Genomic DNA, 24008 nt, shown 5'->3' on the forward strand with positions numbered 1-24008 from the left:
CTAGTCTAGGAGTCCCAGTTCTTTTTCAGTGTAGGCCAAATATCAGTATGCACATTGTAAGATGATTTAATTATTTCGCTTGAGGGGCGTTTACCCCTTTTGAGCCACAAAATTAACGTGGTTTTTTTTCGGGGGGGGGGGGGTGTTGGTTTGTTGTTTGGGTTTTTTTAGGGGGTAATTATTGTTCTTCGGTATACAAGTATATATTTAAAAATAACAATTTTTTACTTTCGTCTTCAGATGCTATAGGAAATTGCATTTCAACCGAGGTCGGAGGGCTACGATTAGGCTAAGTATTTCCCTAATTAAAGCGGTCGGGCTATTTCTCATACCACGACTGACCGTGGTATGTGCTATATTCCTGTCTGTAGGATAGTGCGTATAAAAGATCCCATACTAATGAAACAATGCAACGGGTTTCCACACAAAGACTATATCATGTCAAAATTAATAAATCAATTCTTGTGCTCTAATGGTGTCGTTAAACAAAAAGTTTTTCAACCGATCATTTACGGGGGTTGGTGACAGATAGCTTGTACAGTCCCCCCACCCCACCCCCACCCCCAGCAGGTGTGTTCATGTCAAAACAAAATTCATGCTTATTATTATATCCAATTAAGGTTCAAGCAAGCTGTCATGGGAACACTGTCACACCTCAGCTATCTGGGCTGTCTGCTAAGGACTGGGTTAGTTGTTAGAGGTTAGTGGTTACTGAGAGAGAAGAGGGTATAGTGGTCTTACACCTACTCATTAATTCGTTAAAACTCGCTCTGCAGACGCGGATCCAGGGGGGGTGGGGTCGAGGGGGTCTGGACCCCCCCCCCTGCTCGTGACTAGAGAGTTGATCTTGACAACGTGAATATATTTCAAATCCATCTAAAGCTATCTTCAAATATGAAAATTTCCTATCGACGGGGGGGGGGGGGGGGTGGCCTTCAAAGGCCCTGCTAAAATTCCTGGATCCGCCCCTGCTCTGGGTGGGAGCTGGTACTGGGATGCGAACCTAGTACCTATTAGCTATATGTCCGACATCACCAAGGCCGGTAGCAGGTTTGTACCCACTTCCTAAAGGTATCGCCTCTGCGGACTTCATTAGTGAGCCCTGGGCGGAAGGGGGTATTTAAATTATGATCTAATTTCTAATGGGGGAGGGCCCTGGGTATTAATTTTGATGCGTCATTTCTTTACTTTATATTTATACTGAAGTTTCTGCCCACTGTGTGCGTTGTTTTATAAGCCATTTAATATGAACGTGACAGTCTTAGAGGACGAATCTCTCTCTCTCTCTCTCTCTCTCTCCGAAGGTCTTCCTCGATCTCCACTCCGTCTCCTCTCTCCTCTCTCTCTCTCTCCTCTCTCTCATCTCTCTCTCTCTCTCTCTCTCTCTCTCTCTCTCTCTCTCTCTCTCTCTCTCTCTCTCTCTCTCTCTCTCTCTCTCTCTCTCTCTCTCAAATTTTTTTATTGACAATGTCGCAAAATGCTCTCCATTTATCACTGCATGCCGGGAACTTCGCACAATCTGATAGATATTTGTTTGCTGGCTTGTTATTGTGGAGTAATACACATGATGATGAAAGATCAGTGTTAATTTTATATATGATGCATCAATGTATTTTCTGCACGTGTGATAATGTGTACCTTTAAAAAAAAAAAAAAATGTATGACCCTTGTTAAGTTCAGCCATCTGTTTGTCAATAACGCCTGCTATACTGGTTTTGGCGCTACATATTAGACATAATAACCACTTTGGGAACCAGTCAAAATAATTTGAAAACGTTAGCGAAAAACGGTTGGTTGAACGTAGTATTTGCAAGAAAAGGGGCGGGCGGTAGCATAACCACTTTTAGCCAATGACTGCTCTACATCTGGTGGTAACTCACTGCCACTTGCCGTGTTTTGTAAATTAATTCAAATAAATTGTGTGACAAATTTTTAGAATAAACACATAAGGAAAATGTATCATAAACGTTTATTTTCATAACAAATGTTGTTGTGTTTTCTTTCTATTTCAACTGATCGACATTTAACACAGTCAGGATTAATTTCCGGCGGATCTTGAAATGAACAACTGTCACGCAGTGAAAACTTTCTCATGCCGGGAAATGAACTATGTACTTTTCGTCAGTTCGTGACTGTGTGCTAATATGCTGAAGGAATTTGTTCTGACACTAGTACATTATGTTTTATGTCTAGGCGTGTTTCTTCGACAAACTGTTACTAATTTCCCGAACTCGTTTGGTAGTTTCTTTAAGAAAGCTCCGCTTGGACGGATTCGGTCTGACGCAAGAAATCTGAAGAAACTGCCTTTACACGTGGGACTTGTTATCGTTGAAAACGAATACTCCTATCGCGACATAGCCAATGTTATTATTTGGTCAGTTGCTTTGGGGATATCTTATATAAGTGTGTATGATATTAATGGTATGTATTCCTGTTATTGTAGGTGGGCATATCGTGTCTTATCAACACCACCCCCTTTCAGAATTATAGAACTGGTCATTTGGAATAGACACCAATAAGATTACACTTAGTATTTAAAAATAAATGTATTTTTGGCATTGCAACATCTTTCATTTGGACCACTGAATTGCCGTAAATGAAAGTGATTGGATCTGCCTGGTCCCCAATCAACACTTGTCTGAACTGATGGTGGGATAAGATCCCATCGGTGGACCCATTGGTCATTGGGTTTTTACTCCATCCAAACTATTGCCAACGGGTAAAGCTGCATTTCCACATGGGATGTGGTGAACTTGTATGAACGGAAAACTCGTATGGAAAACGAACTCGTATGGAAAAAATAACGGTGAACTTGTATGGGGATGGAGGACCAGACAACTCGGACTGGGGAACAACTCGGCCACAGGGCCGAGTTATTAGACTGATAGACGGGGCATGCTGTGACACATTATATGCATGTTAAGTATGATAGTTGGCCATGTCGTAGTGTCGAAGTATTGTACTATAGTAATAATAATGCATTGTACTGATAGATACCGCTAACTGTATGGTCACCATTAAGAATGACAATTGTATATGTCGTAGGCGCATATCGTAGTGTCTGATGGGTTTCTAGAAGTATTGTACTATAGAAATAACGCAAAAGACATCATTTGCCAAATTCCCACATTTATTACATTAAATACATACGCACATATGTATGCAAAAAACCCAACAGAACACATATACATAAATAGTTATAATAAAGAAATAAAACACCAATCACCAAAAGAACATAGAAATAAAACGTCCAATAAAAGATAAAAGTCAAATTTGTTACAACGATAAATAACTTTTGCATGTTTTTTCTGGGATCATCTCCAATGTTTAGGTCACCGACTGTAGAACAAAAACAATTATTCGAACAGCGGAAACTATCTTCAAAGATAAATGGATCAGCAATTTATCAATTTAACAAAAACAAATTCTTTTATTTCTTTGAGAATACTTTAATTTAAAAAACAACACTTGTTCAACAATAGACAAGATTGTCCATGTGCCGAGTTGTCTCTGGACTCCGGGCCGAGTTGTCTCGCGGTGGGCCGGGTTGTCTCAGAACTCTGGGCCGAGTTGTCCTCCGGGCCAAGTTGTCTTGCATTCATGGTATGGATATGCAGATATACTTTTGATATTTCTCTTAAATGTATATTTTGACACTTGTTTTGTATACATGCTTCTTATTTATGTCACCATCAGTCAACTATTTGCGTGTCAACTGCAGTCTGTGCGTCAACGGCAGTCACCTATTTTCGTGTCATGTTATATATTTTGTTTCATGCATAGGCATATAGGCACATTTTCCCGAATGACATGAGACATCAAGAGCATCCTTGCCCAAATGACCAGACAATTTTTGCCCGAATACGAGTAAGTCTTCCATACGAGTTCACTTGTGGATTTCCATATGAGTTCAATGCATTTTCCCCCCCATACGAGTACGTTTTCCATACGAGTTTACGGCAAGCCTTTCATATATACTTTTATCCTGTTTGTTTCAATGAATCGATCAGTGTTTGTTTCGCATATCAGAGGCTGTGGTATGTGCCATCCTGTTTGTAGGATGGTACTACTAATGAGTAAATGTTGCAGGAATCCTCTCTAAGGCTGTTAAACGTACAAATATTTGACAGTAATCTGTAAAACTGGTGTGTTCTAGAGGTGTCATTTAAAAACAAAACAAACTAACTTTAACACACATTCATGAACCCGGTAACAGGTCGTTTCGCCCTTATTACTAGTTGACCCAAGTCGTTTTGAACAGGGTCGATTCATACCTCTAACCAAGTCGTTTCGATTCGCCCTAATTTTTATTTTGTTAATAAAGTACATTTATTCATTGATTTGTCCTATATCCATTGATTTTTAGATGTCACACATTGTTTATGTTTACAGATAAAAATAATATAATTTTGTTTTATTTCCAATATCATTTACTCATGCCATATACATGAAATACGTACAGGTCTTACATAATATACAGACAATGTATTCACATTAATAATTTATGAATACTGTAGTCACACTGCATACTACTGATGTGCTGTGGTTTCTTATGTACAGTATGTTGATTTCGTCTAGCTTCAGCTGACAGAAAGTAAACAGCTGGTAAAGCATTATTATCCAAAGACAGAAAATCCAAAGAAAAAAAATACTTCAAAACTATAATAAATATATTTATTTTGTGGGGCGAAATAACTCAGTACGAATGAAGATTTAGGGCGAACCAACCCTGGGTGAATAGGACTACGGTGAAACAACGCAGAGTTCGAAATGGTTTTAGGGCAAAACGACCCGGATTCCATGAACCCACATAAAATATTTATCCAAATTATATGATAGGTTACTCTTGAAATTATTAATTTAAATAAAAATAATATTAATAAACTAACCTAAAAAGTCCAAAGAATTAAAAAAAATGTATCCCCTTTTTAAAAATATAGTAACGTATAAATATTTTTATAATTAGCCCTTTATTGAACCATGCCAGTCATAACATTATTATTACAAGTTGTTTTGTTTTATGTTGCAGGTGAAATAAAGAGAAATTATATTTTACTGCAAAAAGAAATACAAACTAGTAAAGAAGAAATATTAGCTTCTGAGAAACTGAAATATGATATAGAAATTCTTTCCTCAAATAGCAGGGACAAGTCAAGACGAGATGGTGGTAAGTTTACAACGCTCTGTAATTTGTCAGTATCGCTGCAAAAATGTGACAAAATAAATTTATACTGTAGCTATAGGCTTTTTTTATATTACAATTTACAGGATACACACATGTCTACAGAGAACAGTTTAATTTCAAGTATTGTAGACCTGTGTTGTGCTTGTGATCCCTAAAACTTACAAGTTACATAGTAAATAGTGGCTTGATAGTGGGGTTCATGGGGCTCCAACATAACATCATCATTCACCAACAGCAGTTGACGTAGTTATGATATGAATTACTGTAGGTCAGGTACTATAACAATGACATTTTTATTTTGTCACTGATAAAAATTATTACAGTCTGTTGAAGGGCTAATCTTTGGGGGTTTTTGTTTGTTTTTTATTTGTTACAAAAATTACTGGTTTACTAAGCTGCAGCCTAGCTCAAAATTACCATTTGTGAACATTTTTCCTGTGGCAAAAACCTTTGCTGGAGGTAATTTTAATCCCTCAAGTGGTATAGTTAAAGAGAAGTCACCAACTTCAACAAGATATACCACCTGTTGCATGGTTGATCTAGAATCAATCCCCATTTGTGGGCTCATTGGGCTATTTCTCGTTCTAGCAAGTGCGCCACTACTAGTTTTATCAAGGCGATGTATGTGCTGTCCTGTCTGTTGGATGGTATATATGGAAGGTCCCTTGCTACTAATGGAAACAAACAAACTTTCAACAATATATGCATTAGTACCTATAACTTGTAATCTCTGATAATTTACACGATCAAATACAGTAGAAAATATTTGCATTCAAAACTTTGACAAATTCTGTTTTAATGCTATTAACTACAATTATAAAGAGGTTTTTTTCTTCTTCCAGGGTGTTCAAATATAAAGCAAGTGAAGGTTAATTTATTGTGTGAGGAGGATGGGAAGCCCAGTATAATCAAAGTGACAAAACAGCTGTGTCGGCTAGTGCAGGCTAGTCAGTACAGAATTGAAGATATTGTGCCAAACAACGTGGACTCCTTTTTTCAAGGTAACTAAATCTTTTGCTTTTTAAATAAATTGTTTAAATTAAAATCTATAAATGCATATATTTGAAAATTCTTCCATAAGTAGCACAGAATGTCACAATGGGGGGTGGGGGGACCCACTAGTGATTACAGCAGGGGAGGTAACTATTAATGCCGATAAATGGCGAACAATCAGAGACTTTCCGACAGGTGGCGCTCGTGCACTATACACCATTCCTTTTTGTAAATTTGTATTGTCGTAAAGCACCGATCGTTATATCCACTCTATTATTCCCGACCTAATTATGAGCATGTATGTGACTGAAGCGTAGAACGGCTAAAAATTAAAGTAAATAATAAAAATCGACGAAATTCCGCAGTTGGTAGTAAAAAAAAATAATGGAAGAATAAAAAAGAACAAAATAATGTCCAGCTAAATCGTGAGTTTTCCACAACCACGTAGGCTACTCCCTACCATTCTTACAACTTTCTATCATATATCCACCATGCCAAAACCATTAAATGTGTATATATTTGACTGATAATACTTGAGTGTTTGCAATAAAAAAAACGGTAACAGCATTTAATAAAGTTTTAATTTGTAAAACGCCACGCTCCATTCTTCGCTGTTTACTTCCGGGTTCTATTCAATGTTATTTGTTTACCATAGTTTGACACCCAGTAGCCGATGTATTTTTCGTGCTGGGGTGTCGTTACACATTCATTCATTCATTTACTATTCAATGTTTGTTATCGCGATTTAATATGAAGATATACGTGTTTTAAACCACAAATTATTCGTTTGCAGAGTAGAGTAAATTCAACCAAATTTGTCAACAATTATTTTTAATAAATTATTTCAATGAAAAAAAAAAAACCCAACCCAACCCAACCCAAACAAATAAAATAAATAAATAAATAAATAAATATATTCAATGTAAAATAAAAAAATTTAAAAATGTTTATTTGTAATAAATTAAAAAAAAATCAACAACATACATATATAATTACAGAAATAAATATTACATTTTCAAATGATGAAAAATAAATAGGAAATTTAAAATATTAAATATATAGTTTTTTTGTTCTTAATTTATTTTATTTGTTCACATGTAAGTAGAAATATAACAATGCTTTTTCATACATATTTACATGAAATTAGAAATGACAGTGGTATTGTTTTTCAATATTTATAATTTGTTAACGTAAATAATTTGTGTGTACAAAATGACATAATCTGATAGGAATTCTGATTTCACTGAGCCTGTTTTAACATAAATTTATTTGACCTACCGGTATCTAAATTTTATACTTTTCAGTACTTATATTAAGAAAAGTCCAATGTAAATAATCTTTATCATGGTTCATACACTTATTTACCAAGAAAATTCATGACTTTCCATGATTTGCACTGATAATGAAATTAACAGCAATTGAAAACTGCTTTAGACATTATACTATTTTTTCTCTCCAAAGGCTGCAAGAGTAATAAATTATAAATTAAAGAAACAAAATACTGCTATTTTATAAATGTGGATTTCTAAGACCAGATGCAGCAATAAATAATTATGACTATATATAAAAGTACACTTATGGTTTACTAATAGTTTAAAGTGAATATAGGTACAACACCAATTAACACTAATTACATTCATTTCAAGAGATGCATTACATGCAGTATTCACACATGGCTTGTTTCATGTTCAATGTATGATGAGTTACTTGCTTAGCATGTACATGTATTTGATAAACTGTACATAAACAATACCTATCTGGTATTTATATTTTCAGTCCAACAGTGTGGGTTTTTTCAATGCCATGCTAGAATTTATCACAATGTAGTCAACATACTACCTCAAAAAGTAAAAGTATTATAAACTGTTATAGGCTTAAACAGTCGCTGGAGAATAAAATGTTGGGATTTTGCTACATTTGTCCAAAATAGTCCAGTTAGGCAATAATAATAAAAAAGACAAAGAATAAAAAGAGACCCCCCCCCCCCTCCCCCCCCCTCTCAAAAAAAAAGAAAGATTTTTTTTTTTTTTTTTTATTGAATATTAAAATTTCCAGTTTCAGGATATTTATGTAAATAAATTCTAGATTATAATTTGGAAAGTATTTTGTTATGGTTAGTTTGTTTTTGGGTCAGTAGCAAAAACAAAACAGTTTGTTCTGTTATGCCTCAAGTATTTAATCAAATCTCACATTGCAAAACAAGCTCTGCAGTCTCTTTAGAATAACTAGTAATGAAAAGAAATTAATATTTTTTGTACAACATCTCAGCACATTTTAAATTTGGCGTTAAACATCTGTGTTTCAGAAAAACAGCCTTCATAATTTTGACCCATGGTTTTGACACTTGGCATAGGTACTGACTCACTAAGAAGGTAAACCCATGGCCACCACACAGGCTACTCCTACCAATTACTTTAATTTCAGCATTTTCACTTTCATTGGAGTTATTTGTTTACACCACCAAGCATCCTTTGGTAGTGTTTTTGTCAGTAATTTCAGATATGCTTAGTATAAAAAGAAAATGCATCCTACATACATATTACAACTTACAAAAGAGATACCAAACTAATAGGCCCCCTATAGATAGATTAACAAAGGAATAATCAAATGAAGAAAAGAAAATTTTATTCTGCCTTGCACCTAAAAAAAATTCTGGGAACATGACTAAAAAATATTAGGTAGGGCCAGTCTAAACTTTAAACCCCCCCCCCCCCCCCCCCCCCCCAAAAAAAACCCCAACAAAAAACAAACTACATCTGTACTCTTTTTAACTTACAAAAAAAATGGGGTAAAATAATCAGGGTAAGCCTTTTTTTTTTTTTAGATAGGGTCGGTTTCATGAAACAATTGTTTTTACACCTCAATGGGCACTCCACATCTCACTATTCTGTTTATATTGTATGTATGCTATTTGCACGTCTCAAACTATTATTTTTTTCTTCTTCATATTGTGTATTAGGGGCTGTAGAAGAGGTGAGGGCCGATAGGGCCATGGTCAGCTCTTTTTTCCTGTTATTGTTCTCAAAAGTCTGGAGATGTCATGGGCCCTATGTTAACATCTGATATTTAAACTTATTCTGGGCGAGCATGCCTTCGAACCCCCACCAACAGGTTCGGGCCCTCAAATACATGTGTATACACACACACATACACACTCTCTCTCACTCACTCTCACTCACTCTCACTCTCACTCTCTCTCTCTCTCTCTCTCTCTCTCTCTCTCTCTCTCTCTCTCTCTCTCTCTCTCTCTCTCTCTCTCTCTCTCTCTCTCTCTCTCTCTCTCTCTCTCTCACACACACACACAACCTTTTAACAAACAGCACACTATAAGTACCCCCACCCCATCCCCACTTTCAAATACACTCCGCTGGCCCTGTACATAAATAAAAAAAAGTGTTGTTTCTAAAACATTTTTTCTTTTAATCTGTGAAATTATTGATTAAAAACAAATTAATTAATTAATTAAATAATCGACAACAAACATGATCAATGCCATGGGGGGGGGGGGGGGGGGTAGGACGAACTCACCTACCCCCCCCCCCCCACCAAAAAGCAGTGAACAAAACACACAAATAAACAAATGTCCACATAGCATACATAAAAGGAAGAAAATATAATATTTCAACTAGATTTTATTCAAATAATATATAAATAATTAATTTTGTTTTAAATCCACGCACCGAGAATGGATAGGCAGTGACATACAAACGCCTTGTTTTTCAGCGATTCACTGTTTGTTTTGTTTTTTGTTGTTGTTGTATTTTGTCATATACTAGATCCGTTATGCAGTCCAGACATTCTTTGTGCAATGCATCATCGTCTGAAAGAAATATGACCACTTTTCCTGTTCGTACAGAGGTGGACAAGTAATTTTATACGACCAGTGGCTTGAAATCACACTACCGAACAGCTGTTTAAAGCGAGACTAGGGTGTATAGTGACGACGCGACCTCTAAGGGGGAGATAATTTCTGGGTGTTCGCCATTAGGATCACACATGGACAGCGTTACTAGTACACATGTATCAAAACTTAATAGTGATCATACATTTTCTTTAAAGTTTACTTTATTTTATTTTGTTCCCCAGATGGTTTACGGAATGATATTTCTGCGTTTATGTATGTACATTGTCATTATTCTTATTAATTACATTTTTCAGATTTAACCAAATTTCCTGATCCAGATGTTGTAATAAAGTTTGGTCCTGTCGATTCATTATTAGGTTTCTTGCCTTGGCAGATACGCTTAACAGGTATTTTGTAAGTATTTCATGGTTCTTTTTTATCAGTTTCTCAATTATCATCTTAAAAGATGAGCCCAGCATTAACTCATGACAATTTCCACAGTTAAAAGCATTATCTTTGCATAAATTTTGTGAGTTCATTGTTGAAATTATAGAATACTTTTAACAGGAATTAATTTTTCTACTAATTGGTGATTACTTGTATCAGTTTATCTCTAGGGAGGTCATTAATAGGTGGCTTCTGGTGTTTTTGAACAACTTTTGAATAAATGTTCATTGGGTATAGAATTACAAAGAATAAATACTGAATAATATTTTTACATAATTTGAGCATGTTGATAACCTTTTAATATGCGTTTAAAACCTTGTCCCTGATTAATTCTTATCTGGTAATTAATGTTCATGGTGTTAATATTTAAACCGGCTTCGGTGGTGTCATGGTTAAGCCATCAGACATAAGGCTGGTAGGTACTGGGTTCGCAGTCCAGTACCCGTTCACACCCAGAGCAGGTTTTAACGACTCAATGGGTAGGTGTAAGACCACTAGACCGACTTCTCTCTCTCTAACCATTAACAACTAACCAGACAGCCCAGATAGCTTGCTTGAACCTTAATTAGATATAAGCACGAAAATAAGTTGAAATGAATTGAAATATAATGGAAAAAAAAGCATCATTCTTACTAAGTTAGGCTTTGGTATCAAGTTATTTATGTCACATAGCAGTAGTAACCACTAATAATTTAATTTTCATGTGTTATTGACATCATTAGTCTTACATCTTTCCTTCTACTATTGGTAGGACAATTTAAGCTTCTTCTCAGCTAATGTGCTGTGGGTATTTAATTTTATTAATATTGGGGGAAATGTGATTTGAGATCATTTTAATGAGTTGATCATTGGATTGAGGGTCATTAGTCCTTGATAAAATGACTAATATTTTTTTTACTAAATACTAATAATAAGATTATTACTTTTAGCTTTGAGTCTGTTCATTTGTTGTCCCATTGTTTTGAGGGTCTTTAGTCCTTTAAAGAATCATAGTGGACTCCCATCTAAACTTGATTCATGGGGGACTGACAGAAATGACTTCCAAACCAGTCCTCTTAAAATTTAAAATTTGAGTAACTCATTTATGGTTTACGCAAAAATAAATTCATTTTCTTTTTTAGCCTTTTCACAATTTGTTTTGTTTTTAAAGCAAACTTAGATTTGCAAGAACAAATTATCGTTCTCTCACAATTTTCAGAGGTCTGTTATCATTCCAGCATCTATATCTAAAGAGGACTATATCTAAAACGATTAGTATGTATGTTGGAATAGTCAGAAATCTTTCTAATTGAAAATAAATCAGTTCTTTTATTTTTCAGAATTGTTCCAAGTTTAGTATTTATGACTAATAGTAATAACACATTCTAATAGTTATTTTATTAATTATTTTCAGATCATTTCCATCTCATAAACAGATAACATATAAGACATTTTTATCGACATTGGTTTCGTACGGACACACAGAACAGCGGCATGGCAAATAACATCAGACCGGATGTTAATGTTGAATCACTGTATGGGTGTATGGTCCTGATGTTGTTTGGATCATGTTCATGAGAAGATGGAAGGGAATAATTTCTTCATCTCAACATTTATGACATTAAACTGTTCATTGGAGGAAAATTATGTCAATATTATGTTGAACCAGAGGATTTGATACTAATTTTCCTTTTTGTACTTTTGAGTTGTTTAAAATTGTCTCAAAATCATAAAGAGAGTGCACCAAAAAATGTGCCAAAATTATCAGTGGTGGAATCGGGTTGCTTGTTGTATGCATTTGTCTGACAAAATTAGGTATTAAGGTGGGGGGTGGGTGGTAACAGCTTTGATTGTGTATTATGAAAAAATGGTGATTAGCATATTGATTCTGATTAACTAACTTTTACATTCCTGTCGGAATTGGGTTTGGGCTATTAATGGCTTAATCGGGTAGTTATACTCAACCACAGAAGTTTAGCATAGATTATTTGTATAATTTGACGAAGTGACGAAAATCCTAAATGACATATATTGTTAATCATTCGACTGGTATGAAAATTGTCAATGTGAGATGCGTATGTGAGTAGAGTGAAAAATTCATTTGGGAATTTGCTACAATAACTCTACAAAAGGACTTCGTTTCATGCAGATAAAAATAACTGAAAACTTTAAAAACTGGTGAAAGCACTAAGTGGGTGTTGCTAATCATTTCAGTGTACACTGTACGTCCATGTCACATAATGTTTAATAAATTGAACAAATCAGAGATGGACAACATTCTGGTAGTGCATGTTCAATGACAGGGTTTAATAAATCCACTACCCCTCGGTCCAGGCTAGTGAATGTTTGCTGTGGGCTAGTGGAAGTTATCAACGGTATTACTTTGATACATGTACATAGGGCACCAGTCAAGGCTAGTGACTTTCTGAAACATTTGTCAAACACTGGCAATGAGAAAAGATTGACATTTAACAAGGTCAGTACTGGTCATCAAAATCCTGGGAAGTCAGTCAAATGTCCTTATCCAAGCCTGAAAAATAATGGAATTTTGAGTTGGGTCATGAAAAGTCATTGCAAATGAAAATCAGCCGAAAAGATAACACTTCACGTTAGTGCATATAATATTTTGGGGGGTATTGTGGAAATAGAATTTTGCTTTAAAAAAGATTGAAACAGCTCAATAAAAAAGTAATCGAAAGTAATTAAATTTCTTCAACAAAAAAGTGTATTACTCTGGAGTAGTACATATTTGTGATTGATTTATGATTGCTTTTCATTTGACTAAACAGTTTCAACAAGCTACGTGCATCATGATAAGTTTGTAATTATTTGCACACAGCTTGGTTCTTTGTCAATCAGATTTTTTTCACTGTTGAATATTTAAAGAAAAACCTCGTTGTTTTCAATCGAGGGCAAGATTTGTGACATTGCTAAACTTTTGGGATTGAGTATAGTATGATTTTGTACATGATTGCCACTTTATATACCAACTGCCATATGATAAACAAAATATTAAATATATTGGTGAATCTGCTGAGTTCATCAGTCTTCTATATTCATGTATGTTTGTGACATTCTATAGGAGTAGCCTGTGTGCTCACAGCGGGTTTCTTCTCTTTCTCATATATAATCATATACGTATGTTAGACACCAAATAGTCATTGACCGTGGCTTCTAGAATTTTCATAAAATCCACTAGCCACGGGATCAGATATTAAAAAAAAATACTAGCCAAGATTAAAAATTCACTAGCCCTACTTTACTTAAAAGTTAATACAATTTTACTAAATACTAGTAATAGTCAAATATGTTACCAAAAGAGGGAGATAGAGCTTAAAAACACTAACATTGGGGGTTGGGTGTGGGCAGGATATTCATATTTACAAAATAAGACTTAACTGCAACATTTGACCAAAATATTCACTAGCCGTCGGGCATTTCAATAGTAGTTATTTACTAGCCCAACATTGAATATTACTAGCCATGGGAGTGAGGCTACCATAATCTAGAAGCCCTGCATTGACAGCATTGTTTAAAATGTGTCAAGTATTCTGTTCATTAATCATATGTGTCGAGACTCGTGTGGAGGAATTTAACATGGGTGGATGTAGATTTGCGAGTGAAGATTAAGGTGCAGGGGTGTCGAGATATGTTCTCTATGAAAGTATATTTTAAAAAAAATAATTGCTTGAGCATGGAGGGGTTTTGTCCCCCAAAACCTTCCCTCAGCACATGCGCCTTGTGTTTAAGTTTCAGTTGCAAAACCATGATGCACCTGCAAATAGACATGTCCTTCGGCAGTCTCAAGTCCAAGAATATTTCAATCATTGCTTTTTAATACATGTATTTAGAATGGAATTATGAAGCTAAGGATCTGATATTTGTCTGATAATAATATTTATATTGTGTAATGTGTACGCATTTAAAAAAAAAAAAAGAAGACTTTTAAAGAGACATTCCCAACTTTAAAAAAAAAAAAAGACTTTTAAAGGGACATTCCCGAGTTAGCTGTAATTGTAAGATAATTCTTTCTAATGTAACCTTTTCAATGAACACGTAAAAAAAAAAAAACCAACATTTTATTATTTAAAATATCAGTGTGTATATTCAGTGTCTTACTTATCATCCTAATGTTTGTAGTAGTGTAAACTTTATTTATTTCTTAATGCATATTTTTTAGATAAATGTTAGTGTAATAAAAATTAGTGGGAGGTAAAAATCCAGTTTGGGCTACCACAAATATTAGGACAACCAGAAACATCAATATTCTAAATGAGGAAATACATTTAATATATGTATTTTGTAATATATTTTTTACGTTTAAAAAGCCTATACTAGTTGCAAATAAGTTGCAATAGTAGCAAGTTTGGGACAGTCTCTTTAATGGGAGCAGACAAAGATGTTGATTTCAGGGATCGTAACTCTCCAAAATATTCCTGATTTTCGGGCTTCAGAAAACCATTTTTTCTTGGTCTTTGGTCAGCAGTTCACAGCATCCTCAGACTGTTATTTGATATTTTTAGATTTTAATAAGTTTTCCAGACTTTTTCCTTTTATTTAAGTTCATTTTTGTCTATGTGCTTTAATTATATAGTGGAATATAGATATTTGTTTTGTACCATTAAAACCAATTGGGAACCATAAAATTAATCTGGTTAAGATAGAGAACTGTATTTAATTATAATTTTTGTATTCTGTATACAAATTATTAAATGATTGTGCTAATATAGAGAGAGAATACTACACGACTAGTTGTTAGATGCCATTAGCTTAAAGGGACAGACCCTAGTTTCAACCCGTGAAAATTAACACTTAGTTTAGTTAATCTACAAACCTGTAAGACATCTGGATAAAGTTACAATTGAGTGAAACATGAGTCTGTGACTTTCAAATGGTGAAATACCCTCTAAACTAAATAAACTAAAACTTACTTCTCGGACACACATGCGTTTTTAAAAATATGAGAAATGTATTTTGTGATATTAAAAACACCAGGATGACCAAAAACATTTTAAAGGTACGGAAATGATTAATCTAAACAATAAAATCTAAGTAAAGTATGATTTCAGTTATCAAAAATGGCTCTAATAGTCAAAAATATGTCTTAGTGTTTAAAAACTAGGGTATGTCCCTTAAATGAGTAAAAGTGAGTTGGATACATTTTTAAACAACGAGATGTAAGAAAAATTGACAGAATAAAGATAGTATTCTGTTTCTCAATCACAGTCAAAGTATAAAAGATGCATGTAAGTTATTTGGATGTGTTTTACTTTTTAAATTTTGTTTTAACCATGAACTTACAGGCTATTATCAGATGAATATATTTAGTCATTATTATTGTGGGATGTCATGTGTTGGGGTTGGGGTTTTTTAAGTGTAGCCAATAAAAAAAAATTAATATAATAATGATGCTTTAATACTAGTAGCAGATCATGAATTCTATGTCAAAAGAAATGTGTCTGTTGGTCAGATGTTAAATCGTGTGTCTTGTTTTATTATCACAATATATAGCAATAAATATTTACTGATATATATAGAGAGAATATTTATTATTGTATAAAGGCGTTCACACAACAGTGGCATTAATTTTTTGATTAAAACATTGCTTCTTTGCTACTGCCGATTTTGTGTTTTGGATGAAAATGGGCCTGAACCATTGTGTATCTGCAGGGTACGAAGGTGTTTTCTATGAAAATGGGCCTGAACCATTGTGTATCTGCAGGGTACGAAGGTGTTTTCTATGAAAATGGGCCTGAACCATTGTGTATCTGCAGGGTACGAAGGTGTTTTCTATGAAAATGGGCCTGAACCATTGTGTATCTGCAGGGTACGAAGGTGTTTTCTATGAAAATGGGCCTGAACCATTGTGTATCTGCAGGGTACGAAGGTGTTTTCTATGAAAATGGGCCTGAACCATTGTGTATCTGCAGGGTATGAAGGTATTTTATATGAAATGGGCCTTAACCATTGTGTATCTGCAGGGTACGAAGGTAGGCAGTGTTAGGATTGGCCTGAACCATTGTGTATCTGCAGGGTATAAAGGTGTTTTATATGAAAATGGGCTTGAACAATTGTGTATCTGCAGGGTATGAAGGTAGGCGGTGTTAGGATTGAACATTCAAAGAGACGGTCCTGAGTTTGCTACCATTGTAGATGTCTTCTGAATAAGAAAATAATGACTGAAGTTAAATACTGAATATAGTTTCTTGTTTAGAATATCCGTGTCTATATATGCTCTGTGCTTCTTGTCTTAATGCCTGTAATTAAACCAAATTGGATTGTGTCTCCCAATAATTTCATACGTATGAAAAAATATATATTGGAAAATAAAATTAAGTTTGACTCCATACAAACACTAGGTCAATTAGAAACACGTTTAACATACAACCACTGTTATTTTATGTAGAGAAATGTATATAATACGCAACTGTAGTCGTCGTATCTTAACAATGACAATAACTCCGGCACTGGTGTAGTTAGAGGGGAGTCCATACACACAAAAACACACACCCATTTCTTTTCTTCCCTGATGCTTATAACTTGACTAATAGACGGTGTGGGTGCACCTCCGTCCCAAATATAAAATCCTGGCCACACCAGTGCAGTTTGGATAGTAACAATTTTAAGAATGTGTCCCCCTTAATGTTCATATGGACTGGATCAGTGGATGCAGTCCGGCTAAAAAACAAATCGAAATGAATTAGTTTCAATGAGAGCATCTAGACTGGATGCATGTAATGAGTTAACGTAACATTTCTGTTCTCTTGGTTGACAGAGAGGTGCCTCTGGACTTCTGAATCGACGGAATACATTTCGCTCTCCACGGCTCACCAGACGCAAAACTTTCCTTCAACTTCAACCTTACCCTGCTCTACAATATCAGCGATGAGACATGTTGCTCTTCTAGCAACACCACAGCTGAGCTTCCAACAATTGAGAGGGGGTGTCGAGACTGGAGGGCACTGGGGGTGGTTGGGGGGAGGGGTCACCGCAAATATGAGATAGACGTAGGCGGTTCGGCCATAGGGAGTGTTAGGTTTGTCCGGGGGCGGCTCCCGCCCCTCCTCCCTTTTTCCGCCCATTCCGCCTCCCACACACCAAGGTTACCAATATGATTGACACCCTTTTCCTTATTTATATTTCTAATTCCCAACCACTAAGTAAAATTTCCTTGACGTGGGTAAAATTCCCCCGTTTCCTGGTAACCTCCCACTTTTTTTCGAATAGACTTTGGGGCAATTAAATTGGTTAAAAATAATTGAATTAAAATTAAATTATAATTGTTTTTATATTCGGGCTGCCCAATCAAATGCGACAAAATTTAAATTAGATCTAGAGCTCTGTGTTTATAGTGATATTATTTTAGAAAATCGCAAATAAATTTAAATAATTATATTAAAATCCCATATTTTATCAATTTAGAAATAATAATCAAAATTGTCCCGTAATGTTTCTGCCCCGAGTCAAGCCACTGGCATCCAGAGACAGGACTCGGGATAGACATGCTCGAAACCTTCGTGGTTTGCTGCCCCGAGTCAAGCCACTGGCATCCAGAGACAGGACTCGGGATAAACATGCTCGAAACCTTCGTGGTTTGCTGCCCCGAGTCAAGCCACTGGCATCCAGAGACAGGACTCGGAATAGACATGCTCGAAACCTTCGTGGTTTGCTGCCCCGAGTCAAGCCACTGGCATCCAGAGACAGGACTCGGGATAGACATGCTCGAAACCTTCGTGGTTTGCTGCCCCGAGTCAAGCCACTGGCATCCAGAGACAGGACTCGGGATAGACATGCTCGAAACCTTCTTGGTTTGCTGCCCCGAGTCAAGCCACTGGCATCCAGAGACAGGACTCGGGATAGACATGCTCGAAACCTTCGTGGTTTGCTGCCCCGAGTCAAGCCACTGGCATCCAGAGACAGGACTCGGGATAGACATGCTCGAAACCTTCGTGGTTTGCTGCCCCGAGTCAAGCCACTGGCATCCAGAGACAGGACTCGGGATAGACATGCTCGAAACCTTCGTGGTTTGCTGCCCCGAGTCAAGCCACTGGCATCCAGAGACAGGACTCGGGATAGACATGCTCGAAACCTTCGTGGTTTGCTGCCCCGAGTCAAGCCACTGGCATCCAGAGACAGGACTCGGAATAGACATGCTCGAAACCTTCGTGGTTTGCTGCCCCGAGTCAAGCCACTGGCATCCAGAGACAGGACTCGGAATAGACATGCTCGAAACCTTCGTGGTTTGCTGCCCCGAGTCAAGCCACTGGCATCCAGAGACAGGACTCGGAATAGACATGCTCGAAACCTTCGTGGTTTGCTGCCCCGAGTCAAGCCACTGGCATCCAGAGACAGGACTCGGGATAGACATGCTCGAAACCTTCGTGGTTTGCTGCCCCGAGTCAAGCCACTGGCATCCAGAGACAGGACTCGGGATAGACATGCTCGAAACCTTCGTGGTTTGCTGCCCCGAGTCAAGCCACTGGCATCCAGAGACAGGACTCGGGATACACATGCTCGAAACCTTCGTGGTTTGCTGCCCCGAGTCAAGCCACTGGCATCCAGAGACGGGACTCGGGATAGACATGCTCGAAACCTTCGTGGTTTGCTGCCCCGAGTCAAGCCACTGGCATCCAGAGACGGGACTCGGGATAGACATGCTCGAAACCTTCGTGGTTTGCTGCCCCGAGTCAAGCCACTGGCATCCAGAGACGGGACTCGGGATAGACATGCTCGAAACCTTCGTGGTTTGCTGCCCCGAGTCAAGCCACTGGCATCCAGAGACGGGACTCGGAATAGACATGCTCGAAACCTTTGTGGTTTGCTGCCCCGAGTCAGCCACTGGCATCCAGAGACAGGACTCGGGATAGACATGCTCGAAACTTTCGTGGTATAGGAGCAGGATAAAACCTTCAAGCCAAGTCAAGCCAAGCCAAGCAGTGAGTTAATAGTATATAGAGAAAACCCCCAAGTGTCTTGTGATATCATAATTTATCAGCACGAGTTGATAAAAGTATGAAATCAGGCTTGCCGAGGATTTTTATACTTTTTATCAGTGAGTGCTGACAAATTACGATGTAACAAGACACGAAGGGGTATTCTTTTTATCATCCATTATCATTCTTTTCATTTGCGACAATTGTAAACATTGTCAGTAATGTGGGTTAAATGTTGCTATATCTGGCAGCGGTAGATTCGTTAACTAGCAGGATGACAGTGGCGTGACGTCACTAATGATAGGTTTAGTGCTGAAACATACACAGTGATGTAAAAAAGGAAGCGATATCTGCTGGGAAATATCGCAAAGTATAGTGCCAGCAATATCTCCTACAAAAGCCTTTAATGGATGATGAATGGTGTATATATGCCCTAGTCTATTATACTCTATATGAGCCTTTAGGTGGTAGTTACAAGTGCAAACCATCTATAAGTCATTTAAGCATACATTATTGTCTTTTAGAGTCTTCCAGTCTGTTTTACTGATTATCTGTGTGGTGAGACCACAGTCAAATGTAAAAGTGGTGGAACAAACCAACCACTGAGGCTCTAACAGAACTGTACTGGATCAGGGGAAAATGCAGGATTTTTCCATGGTGGTGGTGCAACATTTAAACAAGGCACACTACACTATTCAAGGAGGGGTATAACATTAAACAGAGGAACCTACAATATTTAAAAGTACACTAGAGCATACATCACAAATGTTTTTTAATATGGAAAATATCAACTGAGTCTATGTTAATCAGTAGCCTCAATAAATACTGATTAACTATATTCAGTCCGACAAGGAACGCCTTTTTTCATACTTTGAAATTTACTACACGTTATTTATTTCTGAGCTGACTGATTTGTAAATTGTACACAAAATAATTTGGGTTTTTTTATTTCCGAAACACTTTTACTTTTCTTCATACGTCAAACTAAACTGAAATTATTTACAAAAACATTTTTTAGAATGATGGGATGGACTATAGATGAGGTTGATATTTTACATATTAAAAAACAAGTAGCGAATTCTATTTATCCTATAACACTTCTAAAAAAACATTTTAATTAGATATTTAGTAAATCAAAGTTCTGAAGTCACCTCACCAGTAATATGAAGTCATCGCTATTAGCACAAATGAAGTTCGATGTCACATACTTCAACTAAATCTCATCAACACATTTTGCTCAGGTATACAAGTGTTGTTTGCTGTAAACAAATGACCCATTGACAGCAACACATTATTAACTGAGTTGAATAATAAATATCAAATGGGTAACTACATGAATATTGTTATGACATGGTTATAGAATAAATGGCAATACTCCACCAAAACACTAAACGCCTCATAAACACAAATATAGGTCATATAGTATTTATTTATTTATTTATTACAAGCTGGGATCCATTCAATTAATTGGGGAGTTTTCCCGTTCCAACCAGTGCACCACAACTGGTCAAAGGCTGTGGTATGTGCTTTCCTGTCTGTGGGAAAGTGCTTATAAAAGATCCCTTGCTGTATTAAGAAAAATGTAGCGGGTTTCCTCTGATGACTACGATTCTGATTGACATCCAACAGCCGATGATTAATTAATCAGCGTGCTCTAGTGGTGTCGTTACACAAAACAAACAAACTTTATTACATTTCTTCAGGACACTTAGCAATTCAAAGGGGGGGGGGGGTGCACACCTCCAGCATGCCCTCCCCCTGGATCTGGAATAATTACAGAGTAGAATCCATCTATGGGTAGTTGCTGGTTGACTTGTTTCACCCTATAATTACCTATTTGGTTGAACATGCTATTTGGGCTGTGCATGACCAGTTAGTGATATGAAGTCAAATCATGTTTTGTTACCGAGGTGACCCTACCAGACAGTATTGATGCAAGTGTGAATTTTCAGTGATTTATAATCCAGAGATGAAAGTGGGTTACATAAACAAATTTGTAAATTTTAATATTGGTGGGTAGGTACCGAGATATAGCTCAAGGTTAGGAATGCTCAGTGGTGTAAAATGGTTGTCCCCATTCAGGATATATGCATAGTTAAAACCATATACCATATTTTTCTACCTATAAGCTATAGGCCAGAAAATACGGTAGTAAGTTTTGAACAGAATATATGGAACATTTTGTACTAATGGCAATTAACAAGTTAGAAAACTCTTATTTGAATTGTTTATTTTATTTTTATTTTTTTGTATCAAATAATGTTCACAAAATACATTGAATTTGATCTGCAATACTGAAATATTACAGTAACTTTTATTCAAGTATAATATAGTTTTTTTTCAGTTTTAAAAAAATATTGCAGCTTTTATTTTTAAATATGTATCACAACCCTGACAACTGCCATCCCGATAGTCCATGCACGTTCAGCTACGTGTTTAACCAAGACAGTCGACAGTTACCACCTGTCACAGCACTAACACTGTCATACCAGGTTTCACAGCTTTTGTTGATTTAGACCGTATTGCCCAAGATTTGAATGAATATTGTTCATCCCTCTTTACAGCTGCAGAAGTTTTTAGTATTAATTTAGTAAAACCGTAAATCAACACCAACATTATTTTCTGCATTAACTAGGTCAGTCTGTACACAGTTATTGTTGGGTAAACAGCCACCACGGATGATTTGTGTATTTAATTAACATGGAGAGATGAAGTCTGTTGGCATTCTGTAGTCAGTTCATGGTAGACCCTGTTTTGTGTTTTTGACTATGCTGATCAACTCTTTCGGTGCATTTGTACAAAGACACAAGAAAGACCACCCCCACCCCCTTCACAGCCCTTGCCACTGGGTAAACTGAATACAGGTTTTGTCTCCATTTGTCCGTCTGTCTTACAAACTGTTTTTCTTTCTCAGTGCCTCGAAATAATGAGCTGAAATTTGGATACAGCTTTATCATGTGCTGAGTACCCATTTTAGACAGAGTTATGGCCCTTCAATTTTGGAGATAATAAACATTTGCTGGGCTCAGTTGGGACATTCTTTAGCTGTACTCTATAGAATTAATGCTTGTTAGTATGGTAGTGAGGAAGGAAGGAAGGTAATGTTTTATTTTAACGACATACTCAACACATTTTTTTTAGTCATATGGCATCAGACGTATGGTTAAGGACCACACAGATACCGAGAGAAGAAAAGTGCTGTCACCACTTCATGGGCTACTCTTTTTCGATTAGCAGCAAGGGATCTTTTATGCACCACCCCACAGACAGGATAGTACATACCACAGCATTTGATATACCAGTCATGGTGCACTGGCTGGAACAAGAAATAGTCCAATGGGTCCACTGATGGGGATTGATCCCAGACAGAACGCGCATCTAGTGAGCGCTTTACCACTGGGCTACATCCCGCTCCTGGTAGTGGGGAGACATGGATTTAAATTGTGACTAAATAAGGAGCTTCAATGGAGCAGCATATCCTGCTGGAAGTGGCTCAGAAAGATGTAACGTTTTCAAATCATGTCTTCTGTGCAGTCCTGTTTGTGGGAAAGTGCATATTATACAAGTTTCCATTGAAGACTCCATGTTAAATTTATCAAATGTTTGACATCCAATAACACATGCTCTAGTGGTGATGGTAAACAAAACAAAGTTTATTTCACAGAGTTAGGTCATTGATAAGAGTTCCAAAGGTATTTATTCATCAAATTAGTTGTTTTATTACCCAAATGTATTACATGATGTGACTACAAATTCAGGAGATTTCCTTTAAATTCTCAGTTATAATCGGGCAAGGACACCATTTTATTTTTAGGAATTCATTAACTCTGTGATCTGGCTTCAGATATTTACAACTGACAATGATTAAAGAATAAACATGTATTCCAAAATGGTGATTGTGATTTTTTCAGTCTGCCACAGTTTCTCACAGCAAAGATAGTTCTTATTTTCACACCTCGGCACATGCTATTCTTAACGAAAAAGCAGAAAAGAATACAAGACTCCATCATTTAACACTACAAAATAACTTTTACAATGGTTTTAACAAAATATCAATGTGAAACATGTCTAATGACTTCACATCACCAATTCACATTAATATGATATCATAGTCCCTTTGTCAAGCGCAATAACATGAAGAAAGAAATGTTTTATTTAACAACGCACTCAACACATTGTATTTATGGTTATATGGCGTCAGACATATGGTTATGGACCAAACAGATATTAAGAAAGGAAACCCTCTGTCGCCACTTCATGGGCTACTCTTTCCGATTAGTAGCAAGGGATCTTTTATATGCACCATTCCACAGACAGGATAGCACATACCATGGCCGTTGATATACCAGTCGTGGTGCACTGGCTGGAACAAGAAATAGCCCAATGGGCCCACCGACGGGGATCGATCCCAAACCGACCGTGCATCAAGTGAGCGCAGTACAACTGGGCTATGTCCCGCCCCCAGTTTAATGGATACACCGATGTGGTTCGGTCCTGCAAAAACAAATCATCAACAGGAATCTGTTGTAAATGTATATATATATTGTTTAATATACTTGAGAAGGTAACTTGAATGTTGTCAATATTGTACACGAGTTGTTATTCCATACAGAAATGTATTGCTAGA

General features: G+C 36.6%; 1 protein-coding gene across 1 annotated transcript; it reads left to right on the forward strand.

Moving 5' to 3' along the window:
- Window positions 1-1886: 1886 nt before the first annotated feature.
- LOC121372622 (dehydrodolichyl diphosphate synthase complex subunit nus1-like) lies at window positions 1887-13505 on the forward strand. The gene is made up of 5 exons (XM_041499046.1): window positions 1887-2421; window positions 5030-5167; window positions 6028-6186; window positions 10337-10436; window positions 11863-13505. The coding sequence occupies exons 1-5, from the start codon at window positions 2145-2147 to the stop codon at window positions 11951-11953; spliced, it is 765 nt and encodes a 254-aa protein (XP_041354980.1). The 5' UTR covers window positions 1887-2144; the 3' UTR covers window positions 11954-13505.
- Window positions 13506-24008: the final 10503 nt, after the last annotated feature.

The sequence above is a fragment of the Gigantopelta aegis genome, chromosome 4 (genome assembly GCF_016097555.1).
Source record: "Gigantopelta aegis isolate Gae_Host chromosome 4, Gae_host_genome, whole genome shotgun sequence".
Taxonomy (NCBI): domain Eukaryota; kingdom Metazoa; phylum Mollusca; class Gastropoda; order Neomphalida; family Peltospiridae; genus Gigantopelta; species Gigantopelta aegis.

Excerpts from the sequence above, each read along its gene's own strand:
- LOC121372622 (XM_041499046.1), top strand. The coding sequence starts at position 2,145 with ATGCTGAAGGAATTTGTTCTGACACTAGTACATTATGTTTTATGTCTA. Across the intron at positions 2,422-5,029 it reads AAGTGTGTATGATATTAATG|GTGAAATAAAGAGAAATTAT; the intron begins GTATGTATTCCT and ends TTTATGTTGCAG. Across the intron at positions 6,187-10,336 it reads CGTGGACTCCTTTTTTCAAG|ATTTAACCAAATTTCCTGAT; the intron begins GTAACTAAATCT and ends TACATTTTTCAG.